Source organism: Rana temporaria, chromosome 1 (genome assembly GCF_905171775.1).
Source record: "Rana temporaria chromosome 1, aRanTem1.1, whole genome shotgun sequence".
NCBI classification, from domain to species: Eukaryota; Metazoa; Chordata; class Amphibia; order Anura; family Ranidae; genus Rana; species Rana temporaria.
Genome location: NC_053489.1, coordinates 475,397,670 through 475,419,922, shown reverse-complemented (window position 1 = coordinate 475,419,922; position 22,253 = coordinate 475,397,670). Strand labels below are relative to the sequence as shown.

General features: G+C 42.4%; 1 protein-coding gene across 1 annotated transcript in view; it reads right to left on the bottom strand.

Moving 5' to 3' along the window:
• The window catches only part of ETNPPL (ethanolamine-phosphate phospho-lyase), a 57,646-nt gene that overhangs the window by 3,080 nt on the left and 32,313 nt on the right, over positions 1 to 22,253 (bottom strand). Inside the window, exons 8-12 of the mRNA XM_040329438.1 lie at positions 21,362 to 21,587; positions 15,047 to 15,201; positions 11,981 to 12,070; positions 8,698 to 8,828; positions 2,885 to 2,949 (exon numbers count right to left, since the gene is read on the bottom strand). Of these exons, the coding sequence (XP_040185372.1) occupies positions 2,885 to 2,949; positions 8,698 to 8,828; positions 11,981 to 12,070; positions 15,047 to 15,201; positions 21,362 to 21,587 (667 nt within the window). The remainder of the gene's footprint in view (positions 1 to 2,884; positions 2,950 to 8,697; positions 8,829 to 11,980; positions 12,071 to 15,046; positions 15,202 to 21,361; positions 21,588 to 22,253) is intronic.

Here is a 22,253-nt window from a genome sequence, read left to right as displayed (position 1 = left end):
AACAATGGCACGTCGTGCATTGCTGCGGGAGTGACGTAATCGTGGCTCCGGCCAATCACAACGCCGGAGCCGCGATACCGGGAAGAAAGCCCTGGGCGAGATGTCGGGCACCGGAGGGGGGGACGAGGACCGCAGCGGGGGCTTCGATCTAAGGTAAGTAATACATAATGAGCTAGTATGTTATGCATACTAGCTCATTATGCTTTTGTCTTGCAGGGTTCTTTATTTTTTTTATTTTTGGGGGGGGGGGGGGGTTACTTCCTCTTTAAAGGATAAATTTACTTTTTGGAAAACAAATAATACATTTTTTTTTAACCTTTAAAGCATTGCACCTGGTGCCATGCAGGTCTCCAGCAGATCTGCCAGTGTATCTGCTTACCCATACATCCTGTACAGGTAAGCAGATACAATCTGACAGAAAGCATGATTGAACTATCGGCTCCACGGCACCATGGTAGTCCATTGAAAACTATAAGCCGAAAGCCGCAAAGGCTGTGGAAATAAATAAATATGTAAATATTTGTGTCATTTATCTTACAAGAATTCTCTTGGCGTTTTGTGTGGTTTTACAACTTTGTTTTGGTTTTATTGTTCTCATGAATCAAAACATATGAGCTTATGTACACATCACAATTTACATTGGTATGCGAAGGGGCCCTTATGAAAATGGAGGCAATAAAACAAGTTACAAGCTTCCCTTCAGTATCTAACCAGCCTTCAGAGAACGTGTTGCACTGGGTAATGCCTCCACCTTTTCTTTACTCTTGCTCTCTTTGTTACAAATTTACATTTCATTTTTCCTTTCAAGTCATTTAACAGCATGATTATGAAAGCAGTTCTCTTGGTGCACTGCATGAATTCAGTATGGGATCTGCATGCTTTTGGTACAAAGGCTTGCACTGCATGTAGGAATTGAGTATGCAGAAGATTAGGGGTTAAGTGTTAAGACCTCATACACACTATTAGATTTTCTGCAGATTTTTGTCTTCAGATTTACCAAAACCATATAATATAAGGTCAAACCTTAAGAATTTCTATATCTATGCAATCAGGCAGGCCCTTGCACTACGTGGTTTTGGTAAATCAAAAGACAAAAATCTGCTAAAAATCTAATAGTGTGTATGGGGCCGTAGGGATCCATTTACAGTGGTTGTAAATCCTCACATATACCCAGTGAAGTGATTGGCCTCAGGTGATACACAGGCATTAAACAAATCCTCCTACATAAGTTTTACCTGTCTATCTGTAGTCTCCTCTTCGCTACACCTGTTCAAAGTGCTGAATTTATAAAGTTTGTCTGAGCTGTCAGAAAAAAGGGGGCGGGAGCTGAACATACATAATTCAAATCTCAATGAGGAGAGCTCTGAGAGCTGATTGAAGGGAAGAAGCACACCCCCTTCATGCACCACAGAGAAACAGAGCTCAGCCTGTCAACCAGCTGAAGCTCCCTCCCCTGTCACCTTTTTGCCTCTTGGTGTCAGGAAAACTTGGCAGAAATGATTCATGCTGAGAGCAGAGGAATGAAAAGGCAGACCAAAATGAAATCCTTTTGTATGGTACACACTATAGAGGGATATACGTTGTTCGTATTTCATGTCTAAGGTCTACAACCACTTTAAAACTGTTAATATTTTTTTTTTTTTTTACTTATTTGTTGGGACTTTATTATTGAGATACTTTTCCCAACACCTTTCACCATTAACTGTTTTGAAAATGCTACCTGCTTCTAAAGCCTCGTACAGACGACCGAGGAACTCGACGGGCGAAACACATCGTTTTGCTCGTGGAGTTCCTTGTTAGGCTGTCGAGGATCTCGGCGAGCCAAATTTCTCCATTCCCGTCGAGGAAAAAGAAGACATGCTCTCTTTTTGGCTCGACGAGATCCTCGACAGTTTCCTCGTCGAAAAGTGTACACACGACCGGTTTCCTCGGCAAAAAAAGTTTCTTGCTGGTTTTTGCCGAGAAACTCAGTCGTGTGTACGAGGCTTTATATGCTCATCCTTCTATACCAACAGCCAGTTACATATCGCCGTGTTTCCAGTTGGGCGGGTCTCGGTTTCCATTTGGGGTCCTCCCAAAGTCCTTTTCCACCTCCCCCCCGTCTTCTTTTCTTCTTTTAATCATCTAGGCTCTTCCACTGGGATGTTTTTTCCCTATGTGCTCCTTTGTTTTTTGAAAAGTGAACTCCATGTACAGGCATCTTTTCCACTTGCGCCTGCTTCTCTGGTTTAGACACATGGACTTAATTTCCTGTTATCCATATTGTTTTTCTATTTTAGTATGACTAAGGAATTTTTTCACATGCTAAGTGTTTTGTCACTTGCTACGGTTCCTATATTTGACACACGACTGCCTACGACTTGTAAGTTATGAATACCAAACTTCTTTCTGTATATCTGATTGCAGTCGCACGTTGTATTCTTTAAAACTTTTCTATAAAAATGTACTGAAAGAGAAAATGCTACCTGCTAATTGTTGTATTGGTTGCATTTCCTCTTGGGGTTACCAGTCACCTCAACTAGATAGCTGTGTTCCAGGTTACCGGTATGCCCCCCTCCCTTGGTTCTTCAACACGTTTCTGCATGATGTAACCCTACAGAGTCCTCCTTTTGGTCTAGTTGGAGATGAAAGATCTTCATGACAGGTTTGCTCAGTGGTGCTGAGATCCTTAAATTGATATATGTACTGTGTATCTATCTATATTCTACAGTATAAATGTATGTATGTATGTATGTATGTATGCATGTATATATATATATATATATATATATATATATATATATATATATATACACATACATATATATATACACATACACACACACAGTATCTGTGGCTTTCTCCCAAAAAAGGCAAATAAAATGCTCCAAAATTGACAGCTTACCTTTCTTTTGTTTCCTTTCTGTCCAGACAAAATACTTGACTTGATTCCCATTGCTTTCTCAAATGCTGTAAAAAATAGATATTTGTATGAACACATGCTTCTAGTCACTGACATGTTTCATGCTCACAAGAAACTCAAGGGAATGTAGAATCCTATACAGATGTAGACAAACAGAAAAGGACTCCACACATACTGTATTTGAAAAGGGGTTCCAATAATATTTAAGGATCACCACTCAATCCTGCCAAATCTGACAAGTAGACAATGGTGGAGCTTTACAAAAACTGGTGCACGGCAAAATCTGGTGAAGCTGTGCATAGTAACCAATCAGCTTCTAGGTTTTAGCCTAGGTTAACACTGACTGTGGGAATGAAATTAGGCGAGTTCAGCCGGATTTCATTCCCGAATGTCAGTTCCGACTTAGGGGGTGATTTCAGAGACATCTGTGTGGGTTTCTGCACGGATGTCAATGGAAATCGCACACCGGAATCGTCAAAAGTAGTACAGAAACGACTTTTAGGAATCGGTGCGGCGCCGCAAATGAGGCGTCGCACCGATTCAGACGCTGCCATTGCCAACAATTGCCGCTGATTTGCCATGCGATTTAACATGTCAAATCACATGCCAAACCACACCAATGTGAACCAGGGCTTATTGTCAAAGCCTAATTGAATAAGCCAAAGTTAAAAGCTGATTGTTTACTACGCACACCTGCACCACATTTAGTAAATCTCCCCTAATGTCTATTAGGGAAATGTCTATTTTAATAGTATAGTAAGCTGTTCTAGCTGACTAACCCCCAGCCAGAACAGCTCGGATGATGGGGGCAAGCTTACTGAGGAGGAACAGGAAGTGAGAAATTCAGACAAAGAAAAAAAAAATTAGAAGGGAAATTGAAGGAAAAGGTAAGTGAACCAACAATGCACTAGCTTAACCGCTTCTCGACCGCCGCATGTAGATATACGTTGGCAGAATGGCACGTACAGGCACATAGGCGTACCTGTACGTCCCTGCCTTTCCGCGGGTCGGGGGTCCGATCGGGACCCCCCCCCCCCCGCTACATGCGGCGGTCGGATTCCCTCGGGGAGTTATCCGGGACGACGGCGTGGCTATTCGTTTATAGCCGCTCCGTCGCGATCGCTCCCCGGAGCTGAAGAACGGGGAGAGCCGTATTTAAACACGGCTTCCCCGTGCTTCACTATGGCGCTGCATCGATCGAGTGATCCCTTATATAGGGAGACTCGATCGATGACGTCATTCCTACAGCCACACCTCCCTACAGTTGTAAACACACACTAGGTGAACACTAAATCCTACATCGCCCCCTGTGGTTAACTCCCAAACTGCAACTGTCATTTTCACAATAAACAATGCAATTTAAATGCATTTTTTGCTGTGAAAATGACAATGGTCCCAAAAATGTGTCAAAATTGTCCGAAGTGTCCGCCATAATGTCGCAGTCACGAAAAAAATCGCTGATCGCCGCCATTAGTAGTAAAAAAAAAAAAATTATATAAATGCAATAAAACTATCCCCTATTTTGTAAACGCTATAAATTTTGCGCAAACCAATCGATAAACGCTTATTGCGATTTTTTTTACCAAAAATAGGTAGAAGAATACATATCGGCCTAAACTGAGGAAAAAAATTTTTTTTATATATGTTTTTGGGGGATATTTATTATAGCAAAAAGTAAAAAATATTGTTTTTTTTTTAAATTTGTCGCTCTATTTTTGTTTATAGCGCAAAAAATAAAAACCGCACAGGTGATCAAATACAACCAAAAGAAAGCTCTATTTGTGGGGAAAAAAGGACGCCAATTTTGTTTGGGAGCCACGTCGCACGACCGCGCAATTGTCTGTTAAAGCGACTCAGTGCCGAATTGTAAAAACCCCTTGGGTCATGTAGCAGCATATTGGTCCGGTCCTTAAGTGGTTAAAGAAACCAATTTAGAAAATAAAAAACAAACCTTTACAACCCCTTTAAAGGAGAAGTCCAGCCTGAGCTCATTCATCTGGACTTCTCCTAAGGGTCACAGGAGTGCAATTTGTTTTGCATCCTGTGACCCAGTTTCAGCAGAGAGAGGTCTAAAGTCCGCTCTCTGCTGACGTCACCAAGATCAGTCCACGATATCCTGACCTAGGAAGTCTGGATCCGCCTGGTGCCTGGACTGATGGCCGTCTCAGCCTCTCAGTGAGCCACTGAGACAAACGTTCCTCGCCCCTCCACAGCTCAGCGCTCCAGTGAGTGTGCAGGATCAGAGCAGGAGAGCTGCTGATGGACAGGCAGCATGCTCGGGGAGCCGAGAGAACCGAGCCATTGGCGGTGTTCGGTGGCTCGGTTCTCAGGAAAGAGACGGCAGGGGATAGATGCAGCATCGGACCCATGCTGCATCCACCTAGGCAAGTATGACTATGGGATAAAAAAATCCCATACTTCTCTCTTAATGACCCCCCGTGACCAATGGTATGCTTTTTGCACACAGGTAAGTTCAATTGGATATAGGCATATGTTTTATACGGATTTATTTAGGCACAATAATTTGATAGTCAGATCATTTTATTAAATCTAGCTTCCAACTTTTTCATGGAAAGCCAATGAAAGCTCAAATGTCACTGCCTGCTACTCCTAAAGCAATATAATTAGAATTAGAAGAACAGGAGGTGTAAAGAGAGGCAAAACTAGGAAAGAATGAAAAAAAAAAAGACAAACATGCTAATTTGTGGAAACTATACTCCAAGCACTTATGCAAAATTCTTATAAAAGCATAATGGTTAATTACTCTGCCATATTAGTTATTGCTAAAAAAAAAACATTACAGGTTTCAATGGTGGAGACAGCCACTAAAATTTTAGCTCATTAAAAAAAAAACATAAAATGCTCTGGATTGGTAAATGTAAATTTTGACTCCCTGAGCTAAATTTAAATCATTGGCAAATGTTCTGAATAATCTATACAAACTACAGCAATATTTAAACCTGAAATTCCAAATCCAGAAAGTGTTTACAAAATCTCTCTAACCTTGTTCATTGCTGATTATCTTATTTCATGGCAATGGACTTTATCTCTTATGACGTTCATGGAAAGAACATTAACATATGATAAAAATGTGGACAGAAAAAAAAAAACAAAGGAAAAAAAAAACAGAGCCCACTAATTTACTTTCTTTACAATTTTGAGTGGTGACAGACTTTCCATTATCTCAGCTACTATAATATTATATATATTTATAGCAGATAAGGTTTTCCTTGAACGACGCATAATATGTTTTGACCTAGTTTTACTGTTGTGTTACATTTTATTATACATGGAGTGTGGAGGAATTCAACATGATGTTATGTTCAAACACACAATTTAATAAACATATGCACTGACTGATAACAAGATGATAACAAGAAGGTCATATCTTTGTGGAGTTATCAGAAAACCTAAAGATCTACCGTGTTCATATACGTATGTATGTTTTTGTTGGTTATGATTGTTTCCCATGTATAAGCCTACTGACTGTTCTGTCATTGTTATGTAAACCTGAACAAAAAAATTGAACAAGAAATTGGGTAAAAAAAGCAAGGTTAAAACAGTGATCTTTGCAAAATAGTGTACCTACAGCGTGAAAATACACTATATGGCCAAAAGTTTTCAGACACTTGACCATGACACTTATATGAACCTGTTGGGCATCCTATTCCAAAGTCGCCCCACTATAGAACATTTAACAGCTTCCACTCTTCTGTGAAGGCTTTTCACAAGATTCTGAACTGTGTTCATCGTATGTAATCTCATTCAGCCATAAAAAACATTTGTATGGTCAGGTCCTGATGTTGGACGAAAAGACCCAGCTGGCCATGGAAGTTCCAGTACATCCCAATTTCAGTAGGGTTGAGGTCAGGGTTCTGTGTAGATCACTTGAGTTTCTCAACGCCAAACTATTCATACCATGTCTTTATGGACCTGGTTTTGCAGTGAAATGGCTTTGTGGGCATGGTTATCTAGTATTTTTTGTGTTTCTATGGTTATGAGCATTGTTGCTGATTGTAATGAAGAGAGAAGATCTGGACAGCCAGACTCCAATATAAATGCCTTTATTGGGAAAAATATCAAAAGTTCATGACAACAGCAGATTACAGGCAGAAATAGCTGATGCATTTCACACTCTCAATAGTGCTTAGCACTGTTGAGAGTGTGAAACACGTCAGTAATTTCTGATGCACCCTGCTGTTGTCACAAACTTTTGATATTTTTCACAATAAAGGCGATTTTATTGAAGTGCAGCTGTCCAGATCTCTCTTCATTACTACATGCTGTGCCTGCACCTGCTACTTCCACCTCGTGGAGGGTGTTACCTTCAATACACTACCTGGAGCCAGGGCTGCCCTTTCCCCAAAGCAGCTAATCTTTGAGCATGGGCTGCCCCGAAATTGGGGCAGCCTCGGCTGCCGCTCTACATTCCAGATATCCCTCCAGCACTCTGACCCCTTCTGTTTACTTGCACTGTTTCCATTGTAGGGGCCCCAGAGCATTACTTTGCCCAGTGGCCCATGATGCGATAAAGACGGCCCTGCCTGGAGCGGTAAAACAATCTTTTCTATTGTTGCTGATTGGCAAGCCTGTAGCTTGCCAATCAGCAGCTGGTCAGTTAGTCCTGCCCACTCCTTTCTGGATTGGCGGCACTGCCTGTGTTGCTTAGACCGCTCCATTTTGTGCTGCAGTATCTGGGAAGAGGAGCATATGAGAAACAAATGAAAGTTTATGTTTAATTTATGAGACTCTTGCATCACATAGTAACTGGATCCGAGACCTGTTTAGACTGCCACACATGAGCCTTTAGCAGTAGCCTTCTCCGGGAACTCCTAAACTCAACAATTTGGAGGCATGTCCATTATTGGCCATTTTGGGCCAGATCCACATAGAAGTAGATCGGAGCAGCGTATGTGAGATACGCTACGCCGCTGTAACTTACTTTTGGCTGCTTTGAATCCTCGCCGTAAGTTACAGCGGCGTAGTGTATCTCTGGCGGCGGAATTCAAATTGGCGATTAGGGGGCGGGTTCCATTTAAATGAAGCGCGTCCCCGCCCTGAATGAACTGCGCATGCGCCATCAAGAAAATTTCCCGGTGTGCATTGCGCTAAATGACGTCGCTAGGACGACATTTTTTTAACTTAGACGGGGCTTACGTACATTCCGATTCACGGACAACTTACGCAGAAAAAAAAAATTCAAATTTCGACGCGGGAACGGCAGCCTTACTTAACATGGCAAGTCTAACTATACGCCCAAAATACCAGCTTTAACTATAAGCCGGAAAAAGGCGTCTAGAGACGACGTAAGAGAATGCGACGGCCGCGCATACGTTCGTGGATCGTCGGAAAAAGCTAATTTGCATACCCGACGCGGAAAACGAAGCAAACTCCACCCAGCGGACGCCAAAGTATTGCATCTACGATCCGAAGGTGTACGAAGCCGTACGCCTGTCGGATCGAACCCAGATGCCGTCGTATCTTGGTTTGACGATTCAAACTAAAGATACGACGCAGGAAATTTGAAAGTACGCCGGCGTATCAGTAGATACGCTGGCGTACTCTCTCTGTGGATCTGGCCCATAGTGTTTTTATGCTGAACAGATGCTCGTAATCTTTTGATCATATAATGTAATACAGGAAAACTGACCACAAAAAAATAAATGATCAGAATATTGTATCTAATTAGCTGATTATTAATCAAAGTCGGTAACTAGCAGAGCATGACTACAAGGTTTGTGACAGACAGTAGATTCTAATTTCCTGTGGAATGTCTATCACTCACACACCCATACCTGTAAGAAGTTCATCAATAGCTTCAACCACCATCTTAGCATCTTCTTTAGTAAAGCACATGGGGGGCTTGAACTTCAGTACATTTCTGTGTGGACCATCTGAACTAAGCAGGATCCTTTTTTCTTTAAGCCTAATAAAAAAAATTGGTCACATCATTTGAATTTTTGTGGTACTGATAAAAATGCAATAATGCATGAAAAAAAAGCTTCAGAAAAAGGACACAGCAAATATAAACAGCAAAAAAGGCTTTGCTTTCATAGTACAGTATATACAACCTTAACACCGTGAACAGTGAAGTGCACGTACGTCAGTGAACTAGCTTGTTATCAATCCTAAATTAGCTGTGCAACAGGACATAGCTTACATAGAAATGTCAGTGGGTGTGCTGTGTCATATACCACCTGTCATCTGTCTGTTCTGTATCCGCATGCACCAATATAGATGGTTGTAAATGAAAGCAGGTTGTAAACAACTAGATAGTCTAGTCTACAGAAATTATTATTATTATTTTTTTTTACAAACTTTTTTATTTCAGAAAAAAAAAAATGGTGGCACAAGAGGGTATTACATATAAAAAAAATATTGTTCAGATATTATATTAATAAGATAACTATTCTGTTATGCCGTGTACACACTATCGGAAATTTCGACAACAAAACCGTGGATTCTTTTCCGACGGAATGTTGGCTCAAACTGTTGTTGCATACACACAGTCACACAAATATTGTCTGAAATTCCAAATGTCAAGAACGCAATGACGTACAAAACTACGACGAGCCGAGAAAAATTAAGTTCAATCATTCCGAGCATGCGTAGGATTTTTGTGCATCGGAATTGCATACAGACAATCGGAATTTCCGACAAGAACTTTTGTCGTAGGAAAATTTGAGAATCAGCTCTCAAATTTTGTTGTCGGAAATTCCGACAGCAAATGTCTGCTGGAACATACACACGGTCTGAATTTCCAACAACAAGCTCACATCAAACATTTGTTGTCGGAATTTCCGATCGTGTGTACGCAGCATTAGCCTAAAGATACAAAAAATGGTTGTAGAAAAGAGGAACACTGAGGAAACAAAGATGAATCATTTGCAATACATTTAATTTAATTATTTTTATGACATATGAAAAATGCAATATCACTGTAATGAACGAGTGTTTTGATTCTTTCATAGGTATTTCCAGTATATGAGTTCAGTTATTTAGGGGTTGAAAGAGAATTTCAGCGTGTTGTCTACAGAAATTATAATGCAGTAAGAGACTTTGGACTTAACAGGTCTGGATTTCAATTAAGTGATCCCCTATGCATCTTTTATTGTGCTATCATATATAGTGGCAGTTGCAGCACAGTTCTGTACACATCAAATAATGTAGATAAATGTAGACTTCATGTAGACGTAAAGTGTTACTAAAACCACAACAGTAAAATCTGTCTGCATATGCAGCATAGCATGCTTGTTATACTCGCTGTGGAATTTAAGGGGTTAATACTCTGCATTGTGTAAAAAGGCTGTTTTGTCCTGTATGCATAGCTCCTCCCCCTCCTGCACTGTCTATCTGGGAAAAGCCAGCTAACACAGGCAGAGTAGCCAACCTGCACATGCTCAGTTGTGACTTTGGCTGGAAAAAATAAATAATTAATTGCGTTTGCAAAACCTTTGCGCAAATAAATGCGAACATATGCAAAAAAAGGCCCTTTTATTCTATAGGGTCTCTGCTAAAAAAAAATGCATAATGTTTGGGGGTTATAAGTAAATTTCTAGCAAAAAAATACTGATTTAAACTTGTAAACAAGTGCCAGAAAATGCTTGGTGGCTACATCCGTCTGTGTTGCTTTTGGGGAGGTTCTCCAACTTCCTTTCTGGTAGGCCCCATTCTCACTGGGGCGGGAAGTGCGGAGGCGGTATAGCGCCGCTATTTTTAGTGGCGCTATACCGTCGTAATTGCAGCCGTATTCGGCCCCTAGCGGTGCGGTTTTATTCCCCGCTAGCGTCCGAAAAAGGGTTATTACCGCTGGCAATGCAGAGGCGCATTGCCAGCGGTATAGCCGCGGTTTCCCATTGCTTTCAATGGGAAGGAGCGGTGGAGGATCGGTAAACACACCTCTCCTCTCACCGCTCCAAAGATGCTGCTAGCAGGACTTTTGGAGCGGTCCTGCAAGCGCACCACTCCAGTGTGAAAGCCCTTGTGTGAAAGCTGCTGTTTAGGGTTGGTTTGCAGGCGCTATTTTTAGCGCAATAGCGCCTGCAAACCATCTCAGTGTGAAGGGGGCCGTATAAAAGAACAAGGGGAAATTGATTTATCACCATTCTGCATTTATACCTTCAATTAACCTTTTCCTATTCTTTCTAAAACTAAAAAAGTCACACTTTAAAGGGAAATGCTATCACCTTGTATACAATTATACAGTACATGGTCCATTTAGTAAACGTGGTGCAAAGTACTCTTTGCGCGTGGAAGAAAAAGATATTTAACTTTTGCGTGTAGAAAGGCTTCTTTACAGTAAAAACGGTAGACTTAAAAAAAAAGTCTGGATGTGTTTCTTCATGTAAAAAAAATAACTGGCTATTAACATTTATGACCCCCATTGACAACGTCCAATTAGCGACGAAACGCGTCTGGGAAGGATCACGCAGTGACGTCACCACGACAAGGAGTAGGGCTCCTGTATGCCGGCCGGCAAATTTACTGTTCATGCAGATTTTAAACGCTCGTTTGTGAGTATATATTTTACCTTTTTTAAAATAAAAGTGTATGTCACAGAGTCACGCTATGTGCGCCTCTCTTTTTTCATTTACATTTTAACGGTGGTGCTGAGTACATCACGCTCAGGGGACGGAGAGCTTCCTGGTGGAAACATCCGAGGATTAAAGGCCTAGGCTGGGTTATAGCCATCTGCCCTAAACCGCTTGCCTTCCGGTAAGCGGCTTTCCATATTCCGGTGGAGGGTCACTTCATGCATATGTGTCACTGGGTGGTGTGGAACGTAGGAGTTGCCATTGCAAGGACTGTATCAGAATACCTGTGACCGTATATGTGCCATTTGATCAACCACGGACTTATTACATCTTTATTGATTGTGACCTAATAGACTCTTGTGGCGCGGCTTTTTCTTTTGTTCAACATTTATGAGTAATAACAGTGTAGATTGTTGATTTAGGGAGTATGCAGGTTTTTATTATTTTTTATGTTTGGTTAAACTTGATAATCATGTGTTTCTACTGCCTGAATTGTTTTAAAGTGTATATCAATTTTCTCAGTGCCATGCAATTGTGGACTTACTTATATATAATATGTTGAGCTTCGGCTGTAGCTGGAGTTCTCAGTTTTCTATCTTTTACCAGGTCTACTCCAATAAACAGTCCAACTCCCCTGCAAAATGAAGATGACAAAAAAAGATTTGTTACAATGGTCACTGGGAATTATAGAAAGAGTGAATCTCCCCTGTGGGGACACAGGAAACAATAAAGCAAGACAGGATCCGAAACGCTCTTATTCTTACCAGAACCATAAAAGAGGTTTGGATTTCGATATTTTTTTAGTACAAGATAAACAACATTTTGTTTCTCATATGCATGTAACAGTAATATGGCCTAGCCTTAGCCACCTAATCTCAGAAGTTGGACAGTACAAACATACAGGTTTATAGGCTTTAATTGCCTGGCCATAAAGTTGTTTACCCAGTAGGTGGCTACCGGTTGTAAAAAAAAAAAAATCATCCTAGTACTGCACACAGAAGACTATTTGTTATTCTGTAAAAATGGAAGAAGTGATGTAATGGCGGCAATCTGCGACTTATAGTGGGACTGTGACATTGCAGCAGACAAATCAGACACTAATGCCCTGTACACACGATCGGTTCATCCGATGAAAACGGTCTGATGGATTTTTTCATCAGATATCCGATGAAGCTGACTTTCATCAGTCTTGCCTACACACCATCAGTTAAAAAAACAATCGTGTCAGAACGCAGTGACGTAAAACACAACGACGTGCTGAGAAAAACGAAGTTCAATGCTTCCGAGCATGCGTCGACTTGATTCTGAGCATGCGTTGATTTTTAACCGATGGACTTCCCCACAGACGATCGTTTTTTTCTATTGTTTTTTTTAACCATCAGATCATTTTAAAACAGGTTCTAAGTTTTTTCATCGATGGGAAAAAAACTGATGGGGCCCACACACGATCGGTTCGTCTGATGAAAACGGTCCATCAGACCGTTTTCATCAGACGAACCGATCGTGTGTACGCGGCATTAGTGACACTTTTGACACTTTATTTAGGGACCAGTGACACCAATACAGTGATCAGCGATAAAAAAAATTACACTGTCACTGTATTATGACACTGGTGGAAGAGGGGTTAACATCAGGTGCAATCAAAGGGTTAAATGTGTCCCTGGGGGTTGCTTTCTAACTGTGTGGGGGGTGCTTGTACTGTAAAAAGACAGAGATCCATTTTTCTGCTTAGCAGAAACACAAGATTTCTGTCTTCTCCTGTCACAGAACGGCGATCTGCCTTGTTTACATAGGCAGACCGCTGTTCTGTCTGTCTCTGGAACAATCAGCGGGGTCCTGGCAGACATCGGGTCCACCAGACCCACTGATTGTACTGTGTAGAGGGTGCTTGCACTGTAAGAAGACAGAGATCCCGGGTCCTGCTTAGCAGAAACACAAGATCTCTGTCTTCTGTCACAGAATCTGCATTGTTTACATAGGCAAGACACGGTTCTGTCTGCCTCAGGAATGATCGCTGGGTCCCAGTGCACATCAGGTCCACCAGAACCACCAATTGGACACAGCGGGAGTGGGTTACCAGTGCTACGTGTGCGCGCCCCAGACCCGTAAGAAAAAATCATGTACAGGTATGTGATTTTGCGCTAAAGGACCGCCTTGCCACAGTATATGTATGTGGGGCAGTCCTAAAATTGGGGGTTCACCCCAAAAAAAATGTTAACATTACATTCAGCCGAGTTGTCAGAATGACAATCGGCTGTTTTTTTGTTTTTTTATCCCCGTACATACCGTATTTTCACCGCCGCTTCTGGGTATTACTAAGGCAGTGAAACTGATCAAATCACCTGTGCAAAATAATGGAAATCCTGAAAACCTGACCTGTTGGGGGGGCCTGAGGACTGTAATTGAGAAACACTGCCCTAACCACAACTGCCCTGCAACCACGTGCCCTACGTGCAATTTTGTCAGAGTAGTGCTGCATTTTGAGGGTTCAAACTGGTGGAAAGAGGTGAGATATCACCACCTCACCACATGTTAAATGTCCTCTGTAAATTGATCCACCGCAGATCCATAACCGTTTAAAGCGGAGGTTCACCCAAAAACAATTTTTTTTAACATTACATTCAGCCGAGTTGTCAGAATGACAATCGGCTGTTTTTTTTTTTATCCCCGTACATACCGTATTTTCACCGCCGCTTCCGGGTATGTCTTCTGCGGGACTGGGCGTTCCTAATTGATTGACAGGCTTCCGACCGTCGCATACAGCGCGTCACGAGTTGCCGAAAGAAGCCGGACTGCGAGTCGGCTCTATACGGCTCCTGCGCACCGACATTCGGCAACTCATGACGCGCAGTATGCAACGGTCGGAAGCCTGTCAATCAATTAGGAACGCCCAGTCCCGTAGAAGACATACCCGGAAGCGGCGGTGAAAATACGGTATGTACGGGGATAAAAAAAAAAAAACAGCCGATTGTCATTCTGACAACTCGGCTGAATGTAATGTTAAAACATTTTTTTTTTGGGTGAACCTCCGCTTTAAGCGGTTATGGATCTGCGGTGGATCAATTTTCAGAGGACATTTAACATGTGGTGAGGTGGTGATATCTCACCTCTTTCCACCAGTTTGAACCCTCAAAATGCAGCACTACTCTGACAAAATTGCATGTATGGCACGTAGTTGCAGGGCAGTTGTGGTGCAGCCCCATTCACTTGAATGGGTCATGTTCTGCGTTGCTGCTGCCTGCCAAAAGCAAAGTGCTGTTTCAGTTTCTGTAAAGCCCTGACTGGCTGCAAGCCTTCATTCAGTTGTATGGTCAGAAGGTGGAAAAATGCAGTGAATTTTCCCGCTCTGTGTCTGCTCTTGTGAACAAGACCTTTATATGTGTACTGTGTGTACAAAGAAGCACAAATAAACTGTTGTGAGAAAGCCTTTCCTCACATTTCAGAGTCAACATGTCTTTACAGCAACTTACTCATACATGTGAGCCACGCCTGCCGTTACTTATAGTAAAATATAGGTAAACGGTATTAACAGTATAGCTATTTTTCCTGGAGTGTCCTTGGAAACTATACACAGGCATTAATGAGTTGTGTTTTCCCTGAGCTCAGTCACCTGATATCTCCTATCAGCTGATGCTTTTCTTTCTGCTCCTCCAGCAGTTCCATCAGATAGCTGCCAACTCTGGTAGCATTTCCTCGTAGATCCTCCTTTTCAATAACATCAAGCACTGCCAAACCAATGGCACAAGAAACTGGATTTCCTCCAAACTGCATAGAAAGACATTAGTCATGGTCAGAGCGCTAAATGATACTGTTCTAAAATGCAAAACTTTGCTTAAATAAAAAAACGATTGCTAAAGTGACCAGCTGCAAAGCTCTCTAGTGAGTCCTGGTGCTTCAATTTTGTTTTTAATGTGCTTGGCCTTGAGCCAAGCTGTTCCCCTCATCATATTTTCCATCCCGAATAATCTCGGAGGTGACGTGCAGTTCTGAGAAAAAGAGACTGCTGTTCTGCAGATGTTGGTTTATAGCAGGGATATGCAACTAGCGGACCTCCAGCTGTCGCAAAACTACAAGTCCCATCATGCCTCTGGGTGTCATGCAGAGTTCTGCAACAGCTGGAGGTCCGCTATATACATATTCCTGGTTTATAGGAAAACTGTCAGGAGAAAAACTTGGTTGTTTATCTGCTTAGGAAAACATGACATTCCTGCCTTTCAAGCTGATCCTCTGGCTTCACCACTGACCTGCACCAAGTATGTAGATAAAAACCCTGGACTTTTTTAGATCAGAGGGTCAGCATAACAATTAGGCAACTACCATTTTCAGCCTGCAGCCTCCCGATTTCTTTCATGGTAGGTTTAGGCTCGGTTCACATCGCACCAAACTCACAGGCAGTTCACACTGCCCTATGCGAACCGCTGCGGGTGTCAATACAAAGTTAAAGCGGAGTTCCACCCGAAAGTGGAACTTCCGCTTTAAGCACTCCTCTGACATTGCAGCAGTGGGAACTGGTCCTTATGTTAAAGTAAATGTTGAAATATAAATGTCAAAAGAAAACAAAAAATCTTCCCTTGCAATGGGGCTTCCCCTGAACTGCAAGGGTAAGCTGCTTAATTCTGTTTAGGGGATGGGAAAAGCACTTTTTCTTTCAAGATCCTCTGCTCTCTCGGCAGACGGTGCTCTCCTATGCTCTAAGAGTGGACTGTCCCTTGTTTTTCTCATGTCCAGTGCCGGGCCCAGAAGAGGTTGCAGGGACCAGTATAGCAGCGTGCAGGAGCGGAGGATCAGGTCGGTAGGTAAGACTGATGTAACCAGTCCCCCTCGGCATAAACAGGAAGTAAACTATTGCTGTGCACAGCCCCACTGCAAGGAAGGACTTTAAGTTTTCCTGGACTTCAGCTTTAAACCAGCTCTTTTTTCAGTGTAGAGTAAAGCCTCGTACACACGATAGGTTAACCAGAGGACAACAGTCTGAAGGAACGTTGTCATAGGTTAACCTATGAAGCTGATTGATGGTCCATCTCGCCTACACACAATCAGTTAAAAAAACGATTGTGTCAGAACGCGGTGACGTAAAACACAACGACGTGCTGAAAAAAACGAAGTTCAATGCTTCCAAGCATGCGTCGACTTGATTCTGAGTATGCGTGGATTTTTAACCGATGGACGTGCCTACTAAGGATCGTTTTTTCTCATCGGTTAGGAATCCATAGGTTAATTTTAAAGCAAGTTGGCTTTTTTTTAACCTAAGATTAAATAACCTATGGGGCCCACACACGATCGGTTTGGACAGATGAAAACGGTCCATCAGACCGTTGTCCTCTGGTTAACCTATCGTGTGTACGAGGCCTAAGGCTGGCTATACTTTATGCATCTTTCTTTTCTTCAGCCATGGATTAAGGGAAAGGAAATTGTCAATTACCCCATCAACACAGTCAGTGTTGATGGGGGAATCTCCCTGCAGTGCTATTGTGTTATGAGGGGGCACGGGGAGTCTTTCTAAACCGCAGAATACAATATAGCCGCCTGCAGTGATCGGGAGAAACAATCTCAACAGGCTGGTTGTACTGAAGTTGATCGATGAATCGTCTTCAGTACAACCAGCCTGCCCATAGACAGTATAATTTCGATCTGTCTATGGCTGGGTTAAGTTGTTGACTTTGACTTGGTATCAGTGTCTTGTAATCACTGTACATTAGCGCTCAGACCGCAAGAGGGTGAAAGAACACAAGGAGCCATCAGTTGACTGGTGCAGTACTCAAGCTACTGAGTGCTATGGCTCCATACAAACTAGATGACTAGCTGCAGCCAGAAACACCGTCCCTGGATGCAAACTGTCAGTGTTCAGTGGCAGTCAGAGTCTCTAATCAACCGTTCTGATGAACAATTTCATGCAGTTATACAAGGCGCCACCAACCTGGCTGCAGCTGTTTGTACACACGCTGTGGATGGGAATACTTTTTCTGCCAGCAAGTTTCAGATTCTTGCTGGTAACCGCCCATTTGAAAGGGTCCTTGTAGTCTGCCATTATTAGCAAACTGTGATAGCAGCAATGGGCCATTAAAACATAAGCACTGAAAGGCTTCATTTAGATTTACAGGTGGAGGGGGCATCAAAAAGGCATCTCAAAGGCGTATTTTTGCTGGCCCCCAACTGCAACCCCCCCTTAAACTGCAATGGGCAGCAAACAGTGGTGTTTACATGCTGCTTCGCTTCACACCCGTTGCAAAGTTCACCTGACATTAAAGTGGATGTAAACCCAAATTTTTATTTTTATTTTTTTGATGTCGCAATGTACAGTATAAGATTTCCTATCATCTGTGCACAGTCTTGCCATACAGAGTTAATCCAGCTCTGAGCAATCATCTTTTATTGTTCAGTGAAAAAACAGACTTACAGGGAAAAACCATAGTCCGTTCCGGCCCCTTGCTGTGAGTGACAGGTTATTTACATATCTCATGCACTAGCTTGAGACAGGCATTATTTTTAAATTCCCACCCCCACTCCTATTCTGAAGTCATGTGGTTACTTTTCTGGATTTTGACTGGATGTTAGCGATCATAGCAGAATTTAGTGTAAGAAATACATAGGAAAAAATGCATGTTGACAAGGGGAGTGTAGAGGTGGGGGGAGAGTCTACTGACATCACAACTCCACCCACCTAGCTCCAGACAACAGATCCACCCACAGAATCTGCAGTTTTTCAGGTCTCATAACAGACAGAGGGGAGACATTTGACAGGTAAGGATACATGCAGGAGGCATGTATATCCTTATAGATCAGCACTATGGTAGTAGTTTAGAAAGGATGAGAGTGGGTTTACATCCACTTTAAGCAATCAGCGGGCGCAAGCCCAACGATTGCTACACAGGTAGGTAAGTAGGGGAGTGGCACAAATGTAAGTGGTTGTGCCACAATAAAACAGGCGGTGAGGAGGCATTTAATCGTTTCCTCAATGACTGTTAGAGCTGCATGATTAATCGAGTCGAGATCGTGATTTTTTCCACCTCGCCATCATAACAAAGCATTTTTCCGATTCTTTCTATGCAGAGTTCTCTGCTTAAGCCGACAGTTGTCAAAAAAAAACAAACAGTATCACAACATTCCTCAGCCGTGAGCTAACTATAAACATTGTAACGTTTGTTCTTTAGATCAAAGGAATGAACTGGTCTGTAAATGAGGGAAGTTTAACCACTTAACCTTTTTCTGACACTTGTTGGTTTCAAGTTAAAATCCATCTTTTTTTGCTAGAAAATGACTTAGAACCCCCAAACATTTTTTTTTCTCGCAGAGACCCTAGAGAATAAAATGGTGGTTGTTACAATATTTTATGTCACAGTGTATTTGCGCAGCGGTTGTTTTGGGAAAAAATACACTTTAATGAATTTAAAAAAACAAAACAGTAAAGTTAGCCCAATTTTTTGTGTATAATGTGAAAGATGTTACACCAAGAGAATCGTGATCTTTTATGCTAAGCAAACAAATCGTGATTCTTATTTTGCCCAGAATCGTGCAGCTCTAACACCTGTCAGTAGCCTCTGGAACGCAGAACAGGCTTCAGGGGCAAGGGAGATTTAGATGCATGTCGAAATCTACCCTTAGATATTCCACCCTGTGGATATCTACATATGTAAATAATAATCTGTTTATCATAAACCAGAATTTTAATAGGAAAGACCTACTTACTGGGGAAATGATAGCTCACTGGATTATAAATTATAATTCACTTACATTTTTCCACAGTTTAGATCTACCAATCATTATGTGATCTTAACAAAACTGTAGATATTGGCCAGCGAGTTAATTTATTGAACAGGTGCCAACATTTTAAGTTATTATTTAGACACAATGGTTATTATATATCTAAATCTGTCATGTCCTAAGTAGTCTTAGATAAACATAAAAAGTTATATTCCAATCTATCATATTCAGGGCTTTTTTTTCTCAGAGAATAGGTGCAGGAACTCCCTACTTCCGAGTCACCTGTTGTGTGCACCACCTACCCACCTCCGAGCACCATACCTTGGTTCCAGCCCTCTACTTACCTCTGAGCACTATTCTTTGGTTCCACTCCCCACCCACCTATGAGCACCATTCCTTGGTTACACTCCCTACCAACTTCTGAGCACCATTCCTTGTTTCCACCCCCTACCCACCTCTGAGCACCATTCTTTGGTTCCACTCCCTACCCACCTATGAGCACCATTCCTTAGTTCCACTCCCTAACCACCTCTGAGCACCATTTCTTGGTTCCACTCCCTATCCACCTATGAGAACCATTCCTTGGTTCCACTCCCTACCAACCTCTGAGCACCATTCCCTGGTTCCACCCCCTACCCACCTCTCAGTAATGGATTCAGAACCAAGTATCAAGTTGTGGTACTAAGTAATTTGTATATGATAGGAAGTAAAAAAGATCACCTGTAGCCAGCAACAATAGACTCTGACCAGCTAACAACAATAGACCCCTCCTTCAACAGTTGATGTCTCCCAGCAACAATTGTCTCCCAGTAGCATAGGAGCCTTCCAACAACAATAGATCCTCAACCAGCAACAACTGACCTCCTCAGCAACAATAGACCTCCCCAGCAACAATAAACCCCCCAGCAGCCAGCATTAATAGACCCTCCAGTACACCCCAGCACCCCTTGCCATTGCATACATTCAGAGCTGGAGGTGCCGGAACTGCGTTCCCCTGCGTTCCTGCTGAAAAAAAGCCCTGATCATATTCATTACAATGAACTATAATATATTTGTTGTACTTTGCAAACCATTTAGCAGTATACTGTTTATTAACTTGAACAGCCCAGATTTACATTAATAGAGTATCAGGCCCCGTACACACGGCCGAGGAACTCGACGTGCCAAACACATCGAGTTCCTCTGCGTGTTCAGTCCTGGAGCCGCCGAGGAGCTCGGCGGGCCGAGTTCTCCCATAGAACAACGAGGAAATAGAGAACATGTTCTCTATTTCCTCGCCGAGGTCCTCGTCGGCTACCTCGGGCCGAAAGTGTACACACGGCCGGGTTTCTCGGCAGAATTCAGCTCTGAACCGAGTTTCTGGCTGAATTCTGCCGAGAAACTCGGTCGTGTGTACGGGGCCTGAGGCCCCATACACACCATAGAATCTATCCGCAGATAAATCCCATCAAATGGGTTTCTGCGGATAGATTCTATGGTGTGTACACTCCGTCGGATATTTTTCCGCGGATAAATCTCCCCTGGGATGGATTTCCAGCAGATGGATATTTGCTGACATGCTCAACAAATCCATCTGCTGGAATCCATTCCAACGGATGGATCCGCTCGTCTGTACAGACTTACCGGATCCATCCGTCCAAAGGGATTCCCCGCACGCGTCGTAATGATTTGACGCATGCGTGGAATTCCTTATATGACAGCGTCGCGCCCGTCGCCGCGTCATAATAGCGGCGACGGCGCGACACGTCATCGGCAGAGGATTTCAGCGCGGATTTCAATGCGATGGTGTGTACACGCCATCGCATAGAAATCTTCTGAAATCCTCGAGAGGATTTATCCGCGGATACGGTCCGCTGGACCGTATCTGCGGATAAATCCTCTCGTGTGTATGGGGCCTAAGAGTTGCTTTTAACATTCGGAAAATACTTTTAATGCTACTGTTAGTGCTGACAACTAGGAACATTTTCAGGGACAACATTTTCCAGGAACATGTCCCAAAACCTGAGAATGTCTTTAGAAATGGAGGACAATAGGTAATGTATATCTTTTTATGGATTTGGATTAGCACATGCTAGAATTAATATTCATATTACTACTACTGCTCTTTAAGATTATAATAATCCATTGTGATGGTTTAGAGCAGAGATGCTATTTGATTGGCCAAACACAAACGGTCAGGCAGTCATGTAGAATTGTTAATAATTTTGTAATTAACTTAACTTACTGTGTTAAAATACTCCAGTCCAGTAGCTCCAAAGGCCTCTGCAATTTCTCTGGTGGTGACAACACAAGACAAGGGATGTCCATTGCCGATAGGTTTTCCCATGGTTACAATGTCTGGCACAAAATGTTCCCCTTGCAGTTGGAAACTCCAGAAGTGTTTTCCTACGCGGCCAAATCCAACCTGCACTTCATCTGCTATGAAAACACCACCTGCCTTGTGTATATAGCTGAAACAGAGGAATAAAACAACATTCGAACATATATAGAAAATCTAGAAAGCTAATATTTCATAGAAAGGGAGTTCTAAAATGTATCTCAACCAAAACCTTTTTTACAATATTTTATTTTGGATTATGGTATTCCTTTAAGTTGTTGCTATATGTGTTCTACTGGGTAGAATTTTCTTTACTTCCTGTTCCATAAACACAACAAGAAAGAAAGATAAAATCTCTCCAAAGTTAGAAAAATCCTCTCTTAGGCCGCGTACACACGATCGGTCAAAACCGATAAAAACAGACTGAAGGACCTTTTCATCGGTCCAAACCGATCATGTGTGGGCCCCATCGGTCAGTTAACCTTCGGTCAAAAAAATTAGAACTTGCTTTAAAATTGAACCGATGGACTGGTAACCGATAGATCAAAACCGATCGTTAGTATGGAAAACCATCGGTCAAAAACCCACGCATGCTCAGAATCAAGTCGACGCATGTTTGGAAGCATTGAACTTCTTTTTTTTTAGCACGTCGTTGTGTTTTACATCACCGCATTCTGATACGATCGTTTTTTTAACTGATGGTGTGTAGGCACGGCGGACCATCAGTCAGCTTCATCGGTTAACCGATGACAACGGTCCTTCGGACCGTTCTCATCGGATGGACTGATCGTGTGTACGC